At 37.5% G+C, this 24,454-nt stretch overlaps 1 protein-coding gene across 6 annotated transcripts in view; it reads left to right on the plus strand.

Moving 5' to 3' along the window:
• The window catches only part of DMD (dystrophin), a 1,286,665-nt gene that overhangs the window by 141,236 nt on the left and 1,120,975 nt on the right, over positions 1–24,454 (plus strand). For all 6 annotated transcript variants that reach the window (XM_087721810.1, XM_087721811.1, XM_087721815.1 and 3 more), the window contains exon 2: positions 15,132–15,193. In XM_087721810.1, coding sequence (XP_087577936.1) covers positions 15,132–15,193 — 62 coding nt within the window. The remainder of the gene's footprint in view (positions 1–15,131; positions 15,194–24,454) is intronic.

Raw genomic sequence — 24,454 nt, forward strand, 5'->3', positions numbered from 1 at the left:
AAGAGAAGAAGGAAGGAAACAAGAAAAAGAGCAAATAGAACGAGAGGGCACCAGAACAAGAATAGAGACAAGGAGCACAAGGAAACTAAAGTGATATATAAATAGTACAATGAAACAAAATCAAGAGTCTCTCAAGGAATATAAATGGCCTAAATTCACCTGAAAAAAAGAAGACAAACTTTGATAAAGTTACAAAAAATGAATATGGACATTGTGTGCCTCCAGGAGATACACATTAAAAGTCAGATTAACAAACTACTAAAACATCCAAATTAGGAAAACTATACACAGCATTATCACAACAAAAAGAGGGGAATTGCAATGTACATTAAAGATTGGATTAATGCCAAACAAATTTATGCAGATGAAGAGGGGAGAATCCTGATGATAGAAATAGAAACAGAACAAAAAAGAATACTTCTCACGGCGATATATGCACCAAATAAAAACCAAAAAGAATTTTACAAGAAAGTCCACAAAAAGATAACAGAAATACAATGCGAGAACATATGTCTAATTGGCAATTTCAATACAATAACAGACACCAAGAAAGATTTAAAAAGCAACCAAAGAAATAAGAAAAAAAGAACATTACCAATCACATTTTTTGAAATGGCGCAGGAACTGAGTCTACAAGATGTATGGTGAGAAAGAAGCATAGAAAACAAACATTTTATTCCAACCCACATAAGTCATGGTCAGGGATAGATATGGTCTGGATGACACGGGGAATGAGAAGAGATACAGAGGAGATTGAAATAATGACTAACACCTGGGCAAACCATAATCCAATAAAAGTAGTATGGAAAGGACAGGAAAAAAAGAGATGAACAATTAATCAAAAAATACTGAAAGACAAATATACAACAATGATAGAAAAAGAAATAAAATTCTTTTACAAAGTAAATAAAAGAAGAAGAAACATCACTACAAAGCTTATGGGATACTAAAAAGGCATTTATTAGGGGACTGACAATATTATATTTGTCAAGAAAAGTAAAGAAAAGAAACAAAAACAAGAAACACTAGAGAAAGAACTCAAAAAATTGGAAGCAGACTTGCAAAAAGATCCATAAGAAATAAAAATAAAGGAAAAGAGAGAACTGATAAAACACAAATTGAATTTGATGGCAAAAGAGGAGATGGCCCAGAAAATTAAATTTGCTAAACAAAATGTCTTTGAAAATACAAACAAACTAGGGAGATGGTTAGCACACAAATTGAAAAAAGAAAAAGAGAAAAAATAATACACCAACTACAGGGTGAAAAAGGAATTATACAACACCAGAAGGAGGAAAAAAATATGCAAAATTTCTTTGAAAAATTATACAATAAAGAAAACATAATGCAAGAAAATATTGAATGATATTTGAAGAAAAGGAATTTACAAGAAATTGAGGAGGCGAAAAGACAAATGTTAAACAGGAGAATCACAATGATGGAATTAACAGAAGCAATGAGGAGACAGAAAAACAGTGGGCCCGGATGGAATACCTGTAGAATTTTATAAAAATTTACAAGAGCCAATAGAAATAGTAACGCTAGACCTATACACTTAATAGAAGCCAGATTACCAAAAACATGGAGGGAAGCATATATAACACTCATATTTAAAGAAGATTTGGACCGCCAACAAATAAAAAATTACAGACCAATTATTGTGTTCATTATTGAACACAGACTATAAAATATTCACATCGATAATGGTGGAATGACTTTAAAAAAATTAAATGAAATCATTAATACAGACCAAAATGGCTTTTGCCGAAATGACAGTTAAAAAATAACATGAGAGTAATTATGAACACATTAGAATACTATGAAGAATAACCAGGAATACAAGCCGCACTGATCTTTCTGGATGCCCAAAAGGCCTTCGACAATCTAAATTGGCAGTTTATTATTACACAGTTAAAAACTATGAGATTTGGAGATAACTTTATAAATATGATTGAAACAATATATTTGACATGAACAGCAAAAGTAATAATAAATGGAGATGTCACAGAAGAATTTAATATTTGGAAAGGAATAAGGCAAGGATGTCCATTATCACCTTTATTATTTATCCTAATACTAGAGGTGCTATTAATAGAAATTAGAAAGAAACAAGAAATAAAAGGATTAAAAATTTTAAAAGAGGAATATAAAATCTAGGCATTTGCAGACAATATATTATTCATTTTAGAAAAGCCATTAGAAACAAGAGTCAAACTAATTTAAAAAATAGAGAAATTTGGCAAAGTAGCAGAACTTAAAATTAATAAGAGCAAAACAAAGATTATTTTAAAAAATCTTACTAAAAAGCAAGAGAGAGAATTAGAAGAGAATATGGGAATGCAGATAGTAAAAAGGGTGAAATATTTAGGAATTTGGCTAACAGAGAAATGCTCAACAATTAAAGAATACAGAAAATTTAAAAAGATCTGAAAAATTGGAGAAAATTGGAAATCTTGCTAACGGGAAGAATCGCAGTAGTTAAAATGAATGTTTTACCTATGATCCTGTTCCTATTCCAGGTATCACCAATAATTTTTTTGGGGGGGATTCTTTGTTGATCTAAACAAATTAATAACACAATTTATTAGCCTAGGGAAAAAAACATGAATCAAGTTAAAGTTATTGCAACATAATAGAGAGAAAGGAAGTTTTGGACTCCCAAATTGGGAGCTCTATTATCAGGCAGCAGTGCTTACCTGGATAAGGGACTGGATAAATTTAAAAAAACAAGAGAATATTAACAATAGAAGGACATGATTTAGAAATAGGTTGGCATGCCTTTATATGGAATGGGAAGAATAACATTCATGGCTACTTCCAAAGGCATCAAATTAGAAATGCCCTACTTCAAACATGATTAAAAATTAAAAGAAAACACTATAACAAAATTCCAATTTGGTTATCAACTATGGAAGTACTAATTTATCTGAACGTATTAGATATAAATAAAATAATAAGATATGAAGATACGTATATTAGACAACCAAGGGAGACTAAAAACAAGGCAAGAACTAAAGAATGAGGGAATAGATACAGACTAGTGGCCATACTTACAAATACAGGGGAGGTACAAAAATGATCGAGAGGTGGATGGATTTTATAAAAAGCCACAAGAATTCGACAAAATTTTACAGGGAACTGAAGAAAAATTGATAAAAAACCCTACTATTTATTAAGATTTAATATGGAAGAAGAAGTAGTGAAAGAGACCATGATAATGTGGGCTACAAATTTCGGATATACTATAGAATTAGCAGAATGGGAAAATCTCTGGGAAACAAACTACAAATTAACAATGGCAATGGCATACAGGGAGAACATATATAAAATGTTTTACAGATAGCACCTACCACCCTTGAGAATTGCAAGAATGTTTCCAGAATGTTCTCCAGCATGCTGGAAATGCAACCAAACACATGGAATGTATTATCATATATGGTGGACCTGAGCAGCTGCAAAAAAATACTGGACAAAAATAAAAAAAGGCTCAACAACATTACTACACACCAAATAGAACTAACACTGGAACTTCTTTTATTAGGAATAATTAAGGGGAAGTATGAGAAAAAAAATTAAATATCTAATTCTACATGTAATTACGACAGCAAGAATTATATACACACAGAATTGGAAAAATAAACATATGCGAACAGAAGATAACGTGATAAAAAAAAATTGGAATGCGCCAAAATGGACAGGTTCACAAAAGCACTAAAAGACAAAGAGGAATCCGAATATGGGACTTACAGTGTAATTGGCTAGAAGAAAGAGGAAAAAATAGGAAAGTAATAAAGGGAAGAAAAAAGATCAAGAAATTAAAAAATAAATACAAAACTGCAGGATTAATAAGAGGGGAAACTATAGGATTGATTGTAGACAAAAATAGTACGAAAAAGGAAATAGAAGAGAATCAAATGTATATAAAAGATGCAATGTATGGAATTAGTGGAGAAAAAAAGATATGTAAAAATGTATATAGCTATAGATATATGGGATATATATGTATAGATAAGAGAAATACAATTGATATGTAAAAGTTGTAGAACTGCTGCAAAGAAAATATAAATGTATAAATAATAATAAAAAAATAATTTTTGAAGATAGCATGTTCATAAATGCTGATGTCAGGGTTTCAAATAGCATAGGGTGACCAGATGTCCCGCATTTGGTGGGACAGGCACGCTTTTTCATAATTTTTCCCGCGTCCCGGGCCTTTCTCAAAAGATCCCGCTTTTTAATTTTGGCGCCTTCTTCGATCGCTTGCTCCCCCGCCCATCCGCTACCACTCGCATGGGTGGGGTAGCGTAGCGAGTGAGCGGGCGGATGGGCGGGAGAGCAAGCTCACCTTTCCAGCCCCATTTCCACCCGGACAAGCCATGGGAAAGCCTCCGCCTCTCCGAAAAGAGCCACCTGTGTGTGTGGCCCTCTGTGGGGTCTGGAAGCGGCGCCTTTCTGCCAAAGCATCCCTCGTGCACTTCGGGGGCTGGCGGGCGAGGCGAGCGCAGCGGCCGGAGACTCCTCCGTGGGACCCCTTCCGGCTCCGTCTGCTTCCCAGCCTGTCCCGGCTCTCCTGACTCCCGGGGCCGCCGCTTCTCCGAATTCACCCAAAGAGAGTAAGTGACGAGCATGGGCAGGGTAGCGTAGCGAGTGAGTGGGTGGATGGCAGTGGGATAGCCGCCAGAAGCCTTCCTGCCCACCAAAATCTCCTGGTAGATGGCTGCATTGACCCTGGTCTTAATGAAGCACAGTGGTCCAAAGTCCTGTTGCTCAGTGGTCCAAAGTCCTCTTTTCTGATGAGAGGAACTTTTGCATCTCATTTGGAAACCAAGGACCCAGAGTATGGAGGAAGAATGGAGAGGCCAATCAAGCATAGTAATCCCATGGTCATTGAACCAGTTTTTGGTGCTTTTGGCAAAAGCTGTGTTTGTTGGAATGGCACAATTTCAAAAGAAAACAGAAGTCTCAAATTTGCAAAAGATACTTTCAGAAATACAGATATTATCAAATATATATATGAAAGAATAGAGAAAAAACTGGAATACTTAGAGCACATAACAATAAAATATGATGAAAAAATTGAGGATGTCTATCAAATGCAAAACGGGATGATTGAAACTCAAAAAATCAAAGTGGAAAATGAATATAAAGAGATTAAACCTGCTGATATTTATGGTAATTGGTTTGTTTCTGAAAATGGAAAGAATGGAATACTGAAAGAGGAATTAAATGGAGAGGAAATCTATTCTAGAGGGCAAGATACAGAAGAAGAAAAAACTAAAGAATCTATGGATTTAAAGAGAGAAATTCTATTAGCAAAAGCATTGATAACACTGCTGACAATCAAAGATAAGCTGAATAAGAAAACAGAAGGAGGGCATCAAGATTATATAAGAGATCTTATTAGCAAGGAGTTACTAAGAGAAGTCTATACAAAGCTGATCAAGATGATTAGAGGACTGACACCACAAATGGCAGAAGATATGAGACTGTTTTGCTATTGGAAAGAGACAGGTTAATAGATGGAAGAACATGATTTAAAACTAGTTAAACTTAGTAAAAATTATTGATAATAGATATAGCTTAAATAAACAACTGATAATGTTATTAATGTATACAATGTGTAGTGTTATGATGAGTATAATTGGATATGAATATTGAATGGTACCCATGTAAGGAAGATTAGCAATCTCTTTGGATTATACATAAAAGTGGATGATGATGATGATGATGATGACAATGATGATGATGATGATGATGATGGTAATAAAGAACTAAGTTAGATACAATTAAAGTTTTGATTATTAGGAGGAGAATGTTATGATACAGGATATAGCCAAATAAAGGAGAGATAAGAATAACAACGTATGTATGTATGTATGTATGTATGTATGTATGTATGTATGTATGTATGTATGTATGTATGTAGGTAGGTAGGTAGGTAGATGGATGATAGATAGATAGATAGATAGATAGATAGATAGATAGATAGATAGATAGATAGATAGATAGATATGGGTATAACATAAGGAAATTGGATGTAAACTTTAAACAGTGATTTGGAAAGGAGGATTAGAAAACTTTGTTATTAAATATTATGGATGTTTAGCTAGAATAGGACATAAGGATTTAGTGTTAGTGGAGGATTTTAAAAAATAGTAATTGAAAGGCCAGTACGTGGTTATGTATTAAATTTTGGTATATTTTATGATGAAGGACGCTTAAACAATTATAGTCAAATGAAAATGGAAATATAATGATGGTGACATGTATACATATTTGAGTTAAAATACTTAAGTTAATATGAATTATGTTTGTTGACTGTGGAAGAGATGCATGAAAGTCTTTTTGTAACCAACTGATAAACTTTCTATACAATGTAAAGAAGGATGCTGTATTTGTTTTAAATTAAAAATTAAAAAATATTTTAAAAAATGAAATGTGAATGGGGGATCACCAAGAAACCTTGAGTTTCATCATGGCACCTGGAATGGATCGCCCCCTCATATTGGGATTATTGTGGCTACGGAAATGGAACCTTACGTGAACTGGAGGAAAGGTGGTTGCGCATTCATTCTGCTAAACCCACTGAGGGGAAGGGGAGGATGTCCCACATAGCCAATGCTGAAACAAACCTAGCTGCCGCAGTGCAGGAAAAGATTAAAGGAGAAGAGAAAATCCCCAAAGAAGATTGGGACCTCAAGGAGGTTTTCAGTGAAAGTGCTTCTGACAAATTGCCCCCCCACCCATCGCGCTACTGATTGCAGCATCGAGATCATCCCAGGGGGAAAGCTCCCTAAATCCCAAATTTAGTCAATGACACCATGTTCTTTTCCAAGCATCAAGAGATAAATGAAGATCTTTCTCCATGTTTATTATTTCAGATTTCTGCTCCCTAGCTCAAAGAAACTATAAAATTTTCAAAAAACATTGCTTATGATAAAAGGTGTATTCCAGCAATGGAGAAATTTCTTGAGGAAGAATGCATCCAGTGCAAGTATACACAGAATTCAGACTATACACAGAAAGAATAATGTTATGTATTGTCAATTTTTTCCCCATTTCAAAGTTTGGATTATTTACATTCCTTGCACACAGAAAAACTACCTTACTAAAATTTCCATGTCCATAGAAAAGTAGGATTCATATAGCAAGTTTCATATACTGAAGATAACTTCCAAGGATTTTGTTGTTATTGTTGCTGTTTTCAACAATAAAGTACATAAGGAATGTTCAGTCACTTACTGATGTAATGAATCTTTATTTAAGCAAACAAATATTTTTTTTTTCCATTTCCGATACTTCCATCATCTTAACCAACCATCCCATTATAACAGGTATTTCAGAATTTTCCCATTTTTATGCATGCCAGCCATTGCCAATTGCTCTTCCAGGTTCTGATACACATATGTGCACCAGCCAGTTGGTCTTCACGTGCATGGGAGTGCCAAAACCAGAAGAGCAGCTCCCATGTGTGAATGTGTGCGCCGAGAAGCTGAGCTTCCAGTTTCCGGTGCACACATGCTGCTGGCAGCTGGTCTTCATGCACGTATGCATGTCAGAAACCAGAAGACCAAGTGACCAGCATACATACACACACCAAAAACCAGAAGCTCAGCTTCCCGGCGCGGACATGCATTGATTCGACATATTTGTAAAAAAAAATTAAAAATCATTTTATTTTAAAAACCCTCAGATTATAACAATATGAATGATTATAACATAATATGAAAGTCAACCCTTTCAATCACATTTTCCCATTATTCCAGCAATATGTCCAACATTTTAGCTCATTTTATAATACATTCATTGCTTATCTTTTGTTTCAAATTTCAGCAATAATTTTGGCAATTACATGTTCATCATTTGTACATAAAACTCAACTTCTAATTGTTTTTTGTTGTTCAATTCCAAATGTGCTGTTATCTATCTTGAATCTTTCTCTTAATTATGTATATAAAACCATTGAAGATTAAATCCTTTTGCAATCAGTTGTTTTCCTAATTTCATCATACACATACACACACACACACACACACAAACACAAAACACACACACACACACAATCTTACTCTTATCTTATAGTAGGCAATGATTAATGGAGTAAAATCTGCAGGGACTCCTTTAACTGGGCGCGGGATTGGACTGAAGGTCCCTTCCAACTCTGTTAACCTGTATCTATCTAACTTTACCCTATATTCTCCATGTTCTTGTCTCAACAATGTTATCATTCAATTCACTTTTGAATAAAACCCCACAATAATCTTCAGGAATAAAGTTATGTAAAACTATTACTATGCTCTTAACTAAATTCATTGTAACTATCGTGTAGTCATTACTTAATAATGATACCAGATAGTGAATTGTTGATGATGCCAAATCTTAACCTTCTTTAGGTATATCTTCTTTGGCATGACACAACTAGCAAAATCTATAAACTTCTGAATTTTGTTCAACACTGCAATAACTTTCACAACATATTTTGTGTAATTTAAATAAACACGCAATAATTTTAATTTAGGAAATAAGACAGAAATAATGTTGCATAAAAATTGTCAATATTCCAAATCTCTTGGTCTCCCAATCCATTTACAACTTTTTAAAATCAAAAACCTTTCTTGTTTTTTCCCAATTATATAGTATTTTAAATTATTGTGTCTTTGTTCAAAATTCTTAAATCCACTCACTACATGTCAAACTAAGATTGCTATTTTGAAGTAATATTCATAAAGTATTTAAATCAAACATTTCTAAATGTGACAAAAATGTGAATTGATTGGCTGAGTTTTGTTATGAAAGGCTCTGTCACTGCTGAGAGTAAATATGGAACCAGCTCCCCCCAGAAATCCGGACCATAGCCACTCTGATGGCCTTCAGGAAAGCCGTAAAAACCTGGCTGTTCCGGCAGGCCTGGGGCTGTTGACCTCACTGTTGAGGTCCGGCCCCGACTAGAATGAAAGTATGAGGGGTGTCTGTTGTTTTAAATTGTTTTGTCATTATGTGCTTTTTATATTTCTTGTAAGCCGCCCGGAGTCCTTTCGGATTGGGCGGCATATAAAAACTCCAAATGAATAAATAAATAAATAAACCCACAGGAGACAGCTGTTTTACAATCCCCTCACAAGGAACTGTCACTCAGCACAATTGTGGGTGACCTTCCTTCTCCAGAGAGACTCAAAAGACTGATCTACTTGCCTTTTTTTCCTTCTTCTTCACGGCAATCTCTCTTGATTTGCAGAGACATCTTCAGTCAGTCATGATTCACAGTTGAAGCCTTCACTGCATCTTTTTTAAAGTTAATTCTTTCCCATTTTGTGTGTGTGTGTGCGCGCGCACACACACACGTGCACGAATGTACGCGCACACACATACCAAGTAATATTGGAATGCATTTTTTCACCAAGTAGCTTAACTGAAATAATTGGTACTAATGTGATATTGATACTTACTTATTCTGACAGGACTTTCCTAATATGATAAGTTATATGGAAAAAGGTATTAGACTATTTTCTTCAGATTCAGCTGTTAATATACTGTATATAGTATTTCACCAGAGTATGGAATTAACATTCTGACAAAACATCAGTGAAGATATAAAAACTAAGGAGGAGCCAAGGTGGCAACATACTAGCAGCTTTTGAAATCAAACTTACATGCTTAAACTAAATATAAGAGGGTAATTGCAGATTTTCAAAGAAGTCTTAATATTCTCTGAGATTTTGTAATGGCTTGGTGTTCAGAGTGAAGTTTGTCTGTAAGGTCCTGAATCTCCCTCCTGTTCAAGAAAGCATGGACTCGTGAAACTTTAGCATTTCAAAAAAATCTTTTATTGAAAGGAAGTGAATGCAAGCCAATGCAAAGCAGGGTCCGAGTTCCCCTAAGGCAATTCCGTTAGGATAAAGTGGTTAGAAACCCCTCCCCTCAGTTTGATATTGAATGAGCCAATCCATAGGTGCGAAGATGTTGTGGAAACAGTCACCCTGAGAAAGAAATAAGGAGTCGTTCCCATGAACTTCTTCTTTGAGGCTTCTAAACTGAGAGAAAACAGATGGCTCTCCCCCCTTGTACATTTCCCAAGATAAATCAAAGTACAGGGCAGAATAGGTGACAGGGTAAAAGTTATAAACTAGGGAATTACAGGATACATAGGAAACAGGATGAGAGCAATAAGTGAGTAAAAGAATCAGGGTGCTCTCCCCACTTGAATGGCAGTATCATGATAGGGATCTGATCGTGTCCCTCTTTCAGTGCTTCACTGAAAAAAAATGATTAGTGGAAGTAAACAATCTTGGAAATTTTAGAAGAGAGGATTTTAGTGCTTGGTAAAACTGCCTGATCTCCCTTTAGAGATTAAAAGGAAAGGATTACTTGTATCTGCCTTAGCTTTTGTAGGGTTAGAAGGTGTTATTTATGATTATGGCTACCCAGTAAGAGATTACTTAGCTCACTGGCTGTGTATTGGGTTTTGAGTGGGGACCTTGACCTGGGCAAAGGATGACAGGAGGCCTTGTCTGGAGGCCTTCCATCATTAGCTCTGAATAGAGTTGGACACCCTTAGTCAGAACTGGTATGTAGTTTGGAAGTTCTGACTCTTGGCTCTTGATTAATGAGCAGGTGGCAATCATTTGGACTGTTACAACACACACTATATGGGGTTACTCTTGAAGGCAGCTCAGAAGTTACAACTGGTGTCCAGAGAGACGACATTTAATTCATAAATTTATAGAACTAAGAAAGCAGAAATGTAGAAAATGTAAGCAACTATTCATCTATTCATAAGACTTAAAATAAGAAAGTGTTGAAATCTGCTGAGTATAAATTTGGTGCTAACTTTCCAGTGGTGGGTTCCAGATCCCATTGCAACCAGTATTGTGCAACGGGGTTTGGCGTCAACCACATGAACGTGCACAGCGTGTACATGCTTACTTACCATCTGCGATGCTTCATGATGCCTCTGCAACGCTCCAGCTGCTCGGCGGAGTATCATGCAGGCACCGTACTCTCTGTGCACGGAAGCGCCGAAGAGCTCAAATACAGGTAAGAAGGGCAGGTAGGCCCTCCAGAGCACAGTACCAGAATGGTATCTGGTGCTCCCGGCATGCACCAGTACACCTGTACTGGGGCATACCTGTTAGGTAAGCTCCCCATTGGAAGAGTGAGTACATTCAGCAAAGCATTGTGAGAGTTGTATTGGAGAACACACAAACCAGCATACAGAGACACTGCAGTTTAAATAGGCTTTTACTTTCGTGGAAATAAAGGTATCAGAGTCCATCAAACAGTCCAAGTCATACACTGATAAGACAGTCAGTCATCAATGTCTTTCAGTTAAGGGATAATCCAAATAACATAGTCCAGTATCATATAATCAGTTCAGTACACAAAGTTTGCTAACAGTTGCAAAACTTACAATAGCTCATGGCACTGCCAGGTTAGCCCAGCATCTAACAAACAGAGAACTAACAGTTATTCTGGCTCCCTCTTATGGCCGATTGAGGAAAACAGCAAGCAATCACATTTTACAGTATGATTTAAAGAAACAGGTATAGCATTGTTACATGATTTATATATTGCCAACCCAACCGTTAGATTATATTCCTAACAATACCGGTCATAATTCACCACTGTAACATTCCCATTAGCTCAGAAGCTGACAGCCTTGTTATGGTTCTCATTCCTGAAATCTATGTAGCTTTTAATTTTGTTTCTCCGAGTCCCTGGTGAGTCTAATGTCTAATTTCATCTTATGGAAGATATTTCTCTTGTAGTCTTCTCACAGAATGTTTTAGATCTTTGCTAAATCTAAAAAATCCAAAAAATTACTTGGCATTAGGGGGAAAAAAACCTTGCTTATCCTTATGACAATCAAATATATTAGTGATAAGATCCTTCCTAATCTGAAAATATATATCCAGTACATACATATCCAGTATGTTCTTGTCAACAACTACCATCCAGTCTCCAACCTTCTCTTTGTAGGGAAGGTTGTTGAGAAGGTGGTGGCCTTCCAGCTTCAACGGTCCTTGGAGGAAGCCAGTTACCTTGACCCTTTCCAGTCGGGCTTCAGGCCTGGTTACAGCACAGAAACCGCTTTGGTCGCATTGACCGATGATCTCTGGAGAGCCAGGGATGGAGGCCATGCCTCCATCTTGGTTCTCCTTGACCTCTCGGCGGCTTTCGATACCATCGACCATGGTATCCTTCTGCGACGACTGCGGGAGGTGGGGGTGGGAGGCACTGTTTTGCAGTGGTTCTCCTCCTACCTCTCGGACAGGTCGCAGTCGGTGTTGGTTGGGGGACAGAGATCGACTCCTAGGCCCCTAACATATGGGGTGCCGCAGGGGTCGGTCCTGTCCCCCTTACTATTTAACATCTACATTAAACCGCTGGGCGAGATCATTCGGAGGCATGGGATAAGATACCATCAATACGCGGACGATACGCAGCTGTATCTGTCCGCCCCATGCCAACTCAATGAAGCGGTGGACGTGATGAACCAGGGTCTGGAGGCCGTCAGGGACTGGATGAGGGCAAACAAGCTTGTACTCAACCCCGAAAAGACTGAGTGGCTGTTGTGTTTCCCTCCCAATAATTTGGCTTGTGTTCCATCGCTCAGGCTGGGGGGCCAAACATTACACCCCTCAGACAGGGTTCGCAACTTGGGAGTCCTCCTGGACCCACAGCTGACCTTCGATTACCATCTGTCGGCTGTGACCAGGGGGGCATTTGCCCAGGTTCGCCTGGTGCGCCAGTTGCGACCCTACCTGAACCGGGAGGCTCTCACAACAGTCACTCATGCCCTTGTGACCTCTAGGCTGGAATACTGCAACGTTCTCTACATGGGGCTGCCCTTGAAGAGCATCCGGCGACTTCAGCTAGTTCAGAATGCGGCCGCGCGAGTGATCGTGGGCGCACCTCGGTTTGCCCACATAACACCTATCCTCCGCGAGCTGCACTGGCTACCTGTTGATCTCCGGGTGCGCTTCAAGGTGCTTCTTACTACCTATAAAGCCCTTCATGGTAGTGGATCTGCGTACTTGAGAGACCGCCTCCTGCCAATTACCTCCTCTCGACCCATTAGATCTCACAGATTAGGCCTCCTCCGAGTGCCATCTGCCAGCCAGTGCCGGCTGGCAACTACGCGGAGGAGAGCCTTTTCAGTAGCAGCTCCGACCCTCTGGAACGATCTCCCCGTGGAGATTCGTACCCTCACCACCCTTCAGACCTTCCGCACAGCCCTCAAGATCTGGCTATCCCGCCAGGCCTGGGGGTAAAGAGTATAATCCGCCCCCACCCGAATGTTGAATGAATGTTGCTCGATTTTTAATTATACATTGTGTTATATGTCATTGTATGTTTTCCCCCCCCATATAAATTGTTAGCCGCCCTGAGTCCCCTCAGGGAAAAGGGCGGCCTATAAATAAACTTATTCAATTCAATTCAATTCATGGTGAGCAACATCATATAGAATATGCAAAAGATAAGAAAAGGAAAGCAAAAGGAAAGTAAGAGCATAACATAAGGAGTAAAAAAAAAAACAGCTAAATAAACTGTATACCAACACCATTGAATATACAGTAGAAACTGGTCTGGACCACAACTCTGGTCAATTTGGTCGTGACCCGAACCTAATTGGCACTTACAAAAAAATGGCACAGAAGGAGAAATTGGGTGCGAAAAGTTTTGGGGCTGGAATTGAATTTGGTTGTGGTCAGAAGCATTTGTGACCATAGGTTCCACTGTACTTGGTATTTTTCTGTCTTACAAACCATACTTGCTTGTACTCTGTTGTTTTTTGTCTTTCAGTGCAAAAAGCAGAGGTGAAATTCAGCAGGTTCTGACAGGTTCTAGAGAAACAGTAGCAGAAATTTTGAGTAGTTTGGAGAACCAGCAAATATCACCTCTAGTTGGCCCCAGAGTGGGGTGAGAATGGAGATTTTGCAGTATCCTTCTCCTGGAGTGGGGTGGGAATGGAGATTTTGTGGCATATTTCCCCTGCCATGTCCACCAAGCCATGCCCACAGAACTGTAGTAAAAAAAATTGAATTTCACCACTGGCAAAAAGGTTATATTTTATTGATTTATGTAAAACATTTATATGGCTGTCTATTTTAAGAAACTTGGGAGTGGTTCATAACAATAAACACCATGATTATGAAACAACAATAAAAAGAGTAAAACAATACAACAAAAATCTTGCTTTGAGAAAACAATCATTTCCATTGTTGTGAATGATCCTGACAGTTTGGATTCTGGGCATTTTTGGGCTTCAATGTTTTGCTTCAGTAACAAACCCCAAATGTCTACAGTACCACTTAAACACCATTGGCCTTAACAAAATGTGCTATATGACATAATAATTATTTATTAAATTTACAAGCCTGACTCTCATTGCCTCAAGTTGACATGTATATAGTAAGTAATATTACATGGAAATAAAATATAATATTGAAATTACATTAAAATAATATTTCATGTGCAGCCAGAATATGTACCATAGTTTTGTGACAATAGGCATCAAAGTATTTCTATTGTCTCCTTCCAATAGTTGAATTAATCTACATATGGATGGATTTAATAATCCAAGCAAGAACTAATCTGATCTGATTTTGACGTATTAAGCATTTTGAGATTGTAGTCCTTTTGGTTTAATTAGAGATTATTTGATACTGTTTTTTTTAAAGTTTTTAAAAATTCCTGGAAATATAATTTGCATCTGTGAAGCGTGTGCTAATAATAACATTGACCAATCACCAAATAGTGTAGAAATGAATTCTTTAGTAACCATTTTGAATGAACAACTGTGTCAACTCCCAGTGTTGTCATGGGAGACAAGGAGGAAGAGTGCATTCCACGCATACTGTCAGGTGGAGTTGGATCTCAGATTACTGCAGCTGGCTTGGGATGGGTGCATCTCATAGGAGAATGTGATCTATGACACACACTGAGGGGAGGGAAGCAATAGAGGTAAAGGTCAGCAATAAATCAAACAAAGTATAGACTTGACTGTGAACAGATCTTGCCTAATGGTGCTCCTAATAAATGACTAGTTTTTACATTGAACCTTGACTCGATACTCATGAATCAATTAGGGCATTTTTAGGAAATCTCACAAACTGTGCTTTCTTTTATAGATGAAAGGGAAGATGTTCAAAAGAAAACATTCACAAAATGGATAAATGCACAGTTTTCTAAGGTAAGAAAAATACTCATTTTTCATTAAAAATAAAATGTAACTCCAGAATAAATCATATTGTATAGCTATTATTTAAGGAGAACATTAACCAGAATGCTTTCAATCAGTACCTCAACTTACAATAGTTCATTTCATTTCATGACCATAAACTTACAATGGCACTGAGAAAAGTGATTTATACCCATTTTTCACTCTTATGTTGCAGCATCCCCATGGGCATATGATTTACATTCAGGTGCTTAACAATTGACTCATATTTATGAAGTTTGCAGTGTCTTGGGATCATGTGATCCCCTTTTGCAAACTTTTGACAAGCAAAGTCAATGGGGAAACCAGATTCATTTAACAACCTTACTAGTAATTTAAGAACTGCAGAGATTCACTTAATAAACGTGGCACAAAAGCAGTGGTGGGTTTCTACCACTTTGGCCCAATTCAGCCAAACTGGTAATGGCATGCTGACCTGGATCACAGAATGGGCAGAGACAGGCTGGCCACACCTTTGAACTGGTTCTCGAGTTGCTGCAGTCACCACCGGCATCTTGTTTTTGAATTCTGTGCACGCGCAGAACAATTTATATTGAATTGCGCATGCACATACAGCGCCCATACAACGCGTGAACAAAATACGCCCATGAATGAATGAGCAATAATCCTGGCTAGAACCCACCCCTGCACAAAAGATGGTAAAATGAAGCAAAGCTCACTTAACTAATTTCTCACTTAGCAACATAAATTTTGGGCTCAATTGTGGTCATAAGTTGAGGGCTACCTGTATAGCTTAGTTTGTGTTAGTTTTGCTGGCTAGTTTCCTCTCTTGAATAATTTTGTAAAAAATGAATACAAAACTAAATGAATACAAAGTAACAAAAGTACCCACTGCTATGGTTTTGGAAATCAGTATAAAATGGTGTGTTTTAATTGAAAACAGTGTTTTTGGGAATGTTGGATATGATTACAAGCTAGTTCTTTTAAGGAACAATCTTTGAGTTTACTTCTCAGATATGGATAACTTCCCCCCTCCCTATCACCTCTTCTTCCTTGTAGCAAACTTGAAGCTTCAAAGATGGCCTAAGTGCTTCAGGGTTGACAGTTGGACCCCCTTATCTGATGAGAAACTCCTGAAAAAGAAAATAAACCATATAGAGGTGCTCAAATTAGCCCCGTCTTCCTCCCCCCGGAAGTCCCTTTGGTTTTTTAGAGTATTTCTTATGGAAGTGTTTGACCAGTCTGTATGCTTTTACATCCCAGCTCTTTACCCACATAGCTTCAGAGACAGGTATCCATTCCATTATACTAAGTATTGCAACCTCCCCTTGTACAATCTGGAATCTAAGGTTCCCTTTATTTTATAATGTGTTTCTCTTTACACTATGATCAGTTTTGGGGATGCCTGGTCTACTGGCCTCAGCTGGGAGTCTACACCAGCTTTAGCAAACTGGTGTGAAAAAACGGGTGCACTTCCCTAGTAGGTGGGGGGAAGTTGTAGCTGTACTGTAACAGGATTAATCACTTTCACTACCAGGAAAGGCATATGAATTTTGGCCCTAGCTTCTGCAGGGGAGTTTTAACCTCAAATATTTCATATCTGGAAAGGCTTCTGAGAGGCTTAATGTTTATCGGCTTGCGCTTTGTGGGTTTTTCTTAAAGGGTTTGTTTCATATTTTCCAGGCTTTTTTCAGGGACTTCATCCACTCACTTAAGGACATGGAGGAGGGTGGCTCCCTAAGGAGCTCAGGCATGGGGATGAATTCCATGCCACTGGTGACCTGGAAGGAGGTTAAGTTGATGATACTATACACCACATTATTATATGCCACTTTAGCAAAAGTCAGTAATTCTGCCCAATTGATTTGTTGGTAATCTATGTCTTAAATATTGTTCAACCATGGTGTTAGCTTGTTCTACAGCCCTGTTAGTACTTGGATGAAATGCTGAACTAAGCCCCTGTGAGGACCAAATGGACCATATAAATTCCCTCCAGAACTTAGCTATAAGTTGGACCCCATCTCAGAGATGATTCTATGAGGAATGCCATGTAGCCTGTAGATGTGTTTTACTAACAATTTGGCCAGCTTGTGGGCTAATGGGAGACTGAAACAGGCTATGCAATGGGCTTGTTTTGAGAACATGGTCTAAATGACCATGTTGCCCCCACTCTCAGTGAGCTCTACTATAAAGTCCATGGCAATTTCTTCCCAAGGCCAGAACAGGTCTGCCACTTGTTGGAGAAACCCTGTAGGTTTCCCTGGTATTTTCTTCATTGCTGCACAGGTTGCACAACTTTTGACATAGTCACAATGTCCCTTTTCATTTTTGGCCCCCAAAGTTGTCTGGCAACAAGATAAAGCCAGTATGGAGTTAAAGAGTATGCTACAGCCTATACATGAAGACCTCAAAGAAAGAATAAACAAAGTGGATGAAGATTTGAAAGAGGTCAAAGAGATAATGGGAAAAAATGAGCAGAGATTGCAGAAAGTGGAGGAAAGGGTGGAAACAACAGAGAAGCAAATGGAGGAGATGGATTATAAACAACAGATAAAAATTAAGAAAAGATAAATATCTCTTGGGAGATGGACAAAGCTGACTATTATTTAAGATTCCAAAATATTGAAGAGGAAAAGGAAGAGAACCTAGTGGAAAAAATTGCAGACATATTGGTGGACAGACTGGAAGAATCCAAGGAAAAGGTGCTAAGTGGGATTGACAAACTCTATAGGGTCCATACAAGATATGCTATAAGAAATAAATTACCCAGAGAGGTGCATGAAAACACTAAGAAAACACTGAGAACAGAGATTTGGCAAGCTGCAAGGAATACTACAATAAAATACAAATCTAAAGAAACAATAGTTCTTAAACAAGTGCCAAGAAGAGTGAGAGATCTAAGAAGGGGATATCAATTCCTGACCAAATGCCTAATAAAAAAGGGGTTAATTTCAGATGGTTAATACTAGAAGGGATACTAGTAACTTGGCAGGAACAAAAACACAGCCTGGATACAGTAGAGAAGGCAGAATCATTTTGTGAAGAATATTTTGGACCACAAGAAGAAGAGAGATGGAGAGAGGAAAGAGGAATAAAATTACAAGAAGAGAAGGAGAAAGAACAGAGAGAATTAGTTAAAGAACAAGAAGAAAGGACATTAAGAGAAGGAGCAAGCTCAAAGGAGATGAAAGAACAAATGGAGATGAGAGTGACTAGATCAACTAAAACTACAAATAACTAAGAAATGGAAGAAGAAATAAAAATAATCTCATTAAACATAAATGGACTAAATTCAAATATAAAAAGAGGACATTTAATAAATTAGAGAAATTGAAATTAGATATAATATGCCTGCAAGTAGTACATATTAAAAAGCAACAGAAAAAATACTTGAATTATCAAAAATTGGGGAAGTTGTATACGACACCTGCTGATCAAAGCAAAAAAGGTGTGGCACTATATATCAAAAAATCAATACATGCAAAGCAAATATTTGAAGATGAAGAAGTAAGAATATAGATAGTAGAAATAATGATGAATAATAAAAAAAATATTGATGGTGGCAATATATGCACCAAATGAGAATCAAGAAGAATTTTATGGAAAACTGCACAAAACGATAATAGAATATGAATATGAAGAAATATGCATATTAGGTGACTTTAATGCAATAGTAAATAATGAGTTGAATTATAAAACTACAAAGTCAAATAAGAGGTTAAGGAGACCACTGCTTAAAACATTCTTTACAATGATGGATTAATTAAGCCTAGAAGATGTATGGAGAAGAAGACACCTGAGAGAAAAACAATATATATTTTACTCAAATGGACACATGTTGTGGTCAAGAATAGATATGATTTGGACAACAATAGACTTAATTGCTGAAACACAAAAGATATATATATATATATATATATAGAAACAAGCATATGGGCAGACCACCACCCAATAATAATGGCATGGAAAGGTCAGAGAAAAAGAATGAGACTGACATTAAATCAAAATCTATTAAATGAAAAAAATTTCAGCAATATATGCAAAAAGAATTGAACTTTTTTTCAAAGAGAACAGGAAGGAGGATACATCCCTACAGAATGTGTGGGATACCTGTAAAGCATACATTAGAGGACTAGTAATGACTTATCTAGGAAAAAGAAAGAAACAGAACAGACAAACATGAAAGAAGATAGAGGAGAAACACAGTGTCAGCGTTCCAAATATCATCTAGAATTAAATCAGAGTCCAAGGCAGAGCTTTCCTCAAAGTTCCAATTTAATAAGTAAGACATGTTGGTACATCTGTGGTAAACCTGAATCTGAAAGCTTCCTGGGTTCCCCCACCCAGTTGAAAGTTCAAGATCTTGGCTTCCTGGGAGGAGCCTGCTGGTGGTGGCAGCAAAAAAATCAGCTGCCTCCGAATTCCTGGCTACGTACCTGTTTAGAGGATCTTCCATCTGACGTCTTATCAGGTTTTCTTATCCTTCAGGCAAGAAGGAAAGAAGAAACTGTTTTGCTGGCAAATGCTCTTCGATTTTTGCAGCTTTTGTGCTTGCAGGGAAAGGGGGGCTAGCCCAAGGCAGAACGACTGTCCGTGCTGGGAACTTCAAACTGCCTTGTGCAGGACAAAGTAGGTCTCCCCCACTCAGTTCAAAGTTTTGTTTGATTTAATCTTATCACGAGCTGAATCCATTTCCGTGCACAATAATTGCTTATCAACATTTTAGCTTCTTTTCTTTTTCTCCTCCGAAAAATTATTTACTTAGAGGCTTTTAAAATGGCGCCGAGCAGGCTGGTTTCTCCGGTAATAATGAACACTTTTTGTTAATCCTCACAAGAATTCACAAGAATTCAAAACAAAAGAGATTGCTTATCATATGTTTTGGTTTCACAATAGGCCAGTAGAAGCTTTTTAATTAGCTTTATTTCTACAAGAATGTTACTCCTTCATTAACTTTGCTTATCTGGAAGTTAAATGGTGATGAATCTGCTGAACGGTCTTGTTACAATGTTTACTCACTGAAAGTTTTGCCAAGCCTTAACTTCAAAATAAAAGGGGAACCCAGCCTCTTTACTTAAAGCTGCATATTCAGGCAATAGAGTTTTATTAACTGCAGGCAGATAAATTTTGAAATGGCCTCAAAACCAAATATTAACTTGAAGTTGTAAATTTTTTTCTTATTACTATTCAAAATACCAGCTTCAATTTTGTAAAAGGCTTTCTTATCCAGCTGCGTTACAAGATGGCGATTTTATAGCTTCTGCGTTTGATATATGACACACTCAATCAGCTCTATTCTCCTGAAGACTTCTCCTTATTAACTGTTAAAAGTCTATAAATAGTATCCCATTTAAAACCGAGGGGAGCAGAGACTTTGTTTGTTTGCTTATTTGTTTGTGCGTTTTTTATAATGGCTCCCAAATCGAAGCAGTCTAAGCGTTTCCTTAATAATACATCTCAAGAAATTGTTACAAAATCGCTGCCCTTGCCTCCCACGCCCTCTACTGGAGATCTCTTAACGCAAGAATTTCTTTTTGAAACCCTTAAAGAGTTCAGACAGGAAATTAAACAACTTTTATCGGACTTATATGATAAACTGGACACCAAGATTGCTCAAACAAGGGAAGATACGATCAGAGTTATGACTGTTATGACAGGCTATGTTTCTGAAATGGAGGACAAATTGGAACTTTTGGAAAAAACTGATTCTAATTTGACATCTAAAATTCAAACGTTACAACAGGAAGTTGAAAATGCTCAAAAACAACTCGTTATGATAAATTACAATAAGACTGCGTTTGCAATAAGAGTCAGAGGATTGCGTGAAAAGGAACAGGAGAATTTGAAACAGACCTTTTTTGAAGCTTTCAGACGTTCGGTGGGAAGTCCGGGATTTAACTTTGATTGGCAGATTCAAAAAATTTATCGCCAGAACTCGTGTGTAGCAAAACAACGACAGCTTCCGAGGGACATAATTATATATTTCACCACAAGAGAATCCAGAAATGCGATAATACAGAAGTTCTACAATAACAGGCTGCGAATCGATGGACAGGACTTGATTGTTTTTAAAGAAATACCATCTCAAATATTAAGAGCAAGGAGAGACTACACTTTCTTAACTGAAAAACTCAGAGATTCTCAGATACAATATAAATGGGAAGTGCCATCTGGTATCACAGTCACATTTGAGAACCAAAAATATCGTCTCAATTCTGTTTGCGAAGCCCGAGATTTTTACTACAAAACTCTGAAGGCGGGACTTCCTGATTCACCCGGACTTGGAGAAAGACAAGGAGAAGGAGAAGATAAGCAGCGGGACACGTGGCTACAAGGCGGAGGGTGTTGCTTTCCCTTTCCGGAAGGGCAGAAGAGTAAAGAATAAAGATCCAGCTATGCCTTTAAAATACTTCTTAAATTTTTAATTTGAATAAAATTTCAGGACTCCTGTCTGTTATAAAATGACAAAGCTGTATACCGATGAAGAGATATTGAGACTGAAAGAAGCGGTGCTGAATTTGGACATATATTGTATGGGACTTATATAAGACTTGTTTGAATCTTAATTTAAACTGCGCATGATCTATTCTTTGGGGTGAGGAGAGCGGAGATCATAGTTTTCTTGGATTGTGGTTTGGGATGAATGGAGTCGGGTGCGTGGGGTAGATGGAAGGGTAGTGAAAGTTCAATTAGACTATCTTGATCCAGAATGTAAGCTGATTTTTGTATAAATTGTTATTTGAATACAAGGTTAAGAAAGATTATCTGGAGAGTCTACACGAGGGTGGAGTAAATATGAGAGGAGCAATGGATGAGGATAAAATATATATGCGGACACGGGTAAAGGCAGGATGGGAGGTATAGAATTTATATGCGGAAGCAGGTAAAGACATTGTTTAAGATTTTAAAAATAATGAGAAGCTGAGTTTAATGTTAGAGAGTATATTGACTTCTCTTTCTTGGGGGGGGTTCCCCCCCTTTTTTTCTTTTTATTATTCTTTTCTTTTTTGTTCTTTATTTTTTATTATTTTTTATTATTTTGTAACTTCTAATCTATTTGGTTTCAATATACTCCAGACTTTGCTTGATAAAGAACGATGCCGGGAATGGGACCTGGGAAGTCGGAAGGGGGTCAGGGAGGGGGGTTCAGGGGGTGGGTGGGGGGGAGGGTGGAAGTATAGACTCAATTTTCAGAACAATGAATGCACTTGGATACTGTTGCTTTTTTTTTTTTTTCTTTTCCTTTTATTTTTCTTTTGTTTTAGTACAAAACAAATAGACCAATGAATACTAGAAATACACCAAAGCGAGGTGTAGAGGGAAAGAAGAGGGGGGAATTAAGAGGGAGTGAGAAGGGAATGTAAGGAGGGTGAGATGGTGGGAAGGGGAGAAAGGAATGGCTGAGGGGGAGGGGAAGTAGAAGAGGGGATTGTTGGAAGGGAGAAATGAAAGTTGGAGGGGTAGAAGGAAGGGTGTATGTAGGATAGAAGTGTTATGAGTTGTTTATTGCTTCTTCTTTTTTAACTGCACAGTATTTAAGTGATTGTATAAAGGAAAATGAAAATGTAATAAAAGAATCTTTGGCAAAAAGGAGGCCACACCCACAAAAAAAAAAGAAAGTTCAAGATCTTGCCCCCCCCCACACACAAGTCCATCACATGGTCCAATCTTCCACTGCCATGCTGGCATTTCCACCCATCTAGTTCCAGTCAGGTGCAGAGGTGTAGAGACAAAGAATGACCTTGGGCTTCTAGAAAGGAATGTTTTATTTAGACAACAACATCCTACTCTTTACTATTCCCCCTCCCAATTACCCCACTAATGAAACAGCATAGTAAAATAATAGATTATGTGGCAGGCTAAAGATCCTAAAATGAATATGACTGCAGGCCTGACAGGCAGCCTCTCCTTAGAAGAAAAATGTTTCCTGAAGAGAATAACATAAAAGTTAACATAACAAAATTAACCACCTCCCAGGGGGACCCTTTGGCTTAGCAGGAACCTTCTCATGGAATTGTTTTACTAACTTATCCGCTTTTAGATCCCAGCTTTTCACCCAAGTAGCTTTGGACAAAGGGTATCCCTTCCAATGCACTAAATACTGTAAGCGACCCCTATACAGCCTGGAGTCTAAGATTTTTTCCACATAATGTGTTTCCCCTTCTGCCATTATAGGAGGAGGGGGAGCTTGGGTGGAACGGTCTTATGCTGGACCCAATTACTGGTTTCAACAAGCTACAATGAAATACTGGGTAAATCTTCCCTAGAATTCTTGGTAGACTGACTTGAACTGGGTTAACTTTCTTCACTATTGGGAATGGACCTAAAAATTTGGGGCCCAATTTCTTGCTAGGCATTCTTAATCTTATGTATTTGGTAGATACAAAACTTTGTCCCCCACACGAAAGGGGGGTTGGAGCGAGTGGTATTTATCAGCTTGCTTCTTGTAAGCTTCTGTTGCATCTGCTAGAGCTTTCTTCATATTCTCCCATCCTTTCTTTAGCGTATCCATCCATTCATTCAAAGACATGGAAGAGGGAGGTTCAAAATCAATTAGAAGAAATTGAAATAGAAACCAATGATTGAACGGATCATAATTCGAAAAAATTAAAATGGAAAGGCGAAAAAAGAAAAAAAAGATGGATGATGAACCAAAATATAGTAAAGGAGACAGAATACACCCAAATGTTAGAGAAAGAATTAAAATTATTCTTTAGAGTGAACAAAAAAGAAGACAATTCACTGCAAAATCTCTGGGACACCACGAAAGCATACATAAGAGGTCTCACAATTGCTTATATAGCAAGGAAAAAACAGGAAACAAAAAGAACAACAAGAAGGTATGCAAAGAGAGCTCAGTGAAGTGGAATTAGAAATACAGAAAGAACTACAAAATAAATTTTAAAAAGAGAAATGATAAAACATAAGATCAATTTAATAACCTGAATTTAATGACTAGAAATGTTTGATGAAGTTCTAGGGAAAGTCAAAGTTCCTGAATCATGGATGGAAATTGTAATATTGCTCATTCCCAAAGAAGAAGCTAATGCACAAGAAACCCAAAATTACTGACCACTCTCATTATTAAATTCCGATTACAAATTATTTGCAGCAATTATTGTGGAAAAGATCATACAAGTGCTAAATGAACAAATACACCCAGATCAGAACTGCTTCTTACCCCACAGACACATCAAAAATAATACGAGAATCATCCTAGACATACTTGAGTATTGTTATGTATTCTGAAACCTTCAAAAGGGCTGGCAACAG

This window comes from Thamnophis sirtalis, unplaced genomic scaffold (assembly GCF_051295495.1).
Source record: "Thamnophis sirtalis isolate CommonGarterSnake01/CBP01778 unplaced genomic scaffold, rThaSir2_p1.2 scaffold_8, whole genome shotgun sequence".
Lineage (NCBI taxonomy): Eukaryota > Metazoa > Chordata > Lepidosauria > Squamata > Natricidae > Thamnophis > Thamnophis sirtalis.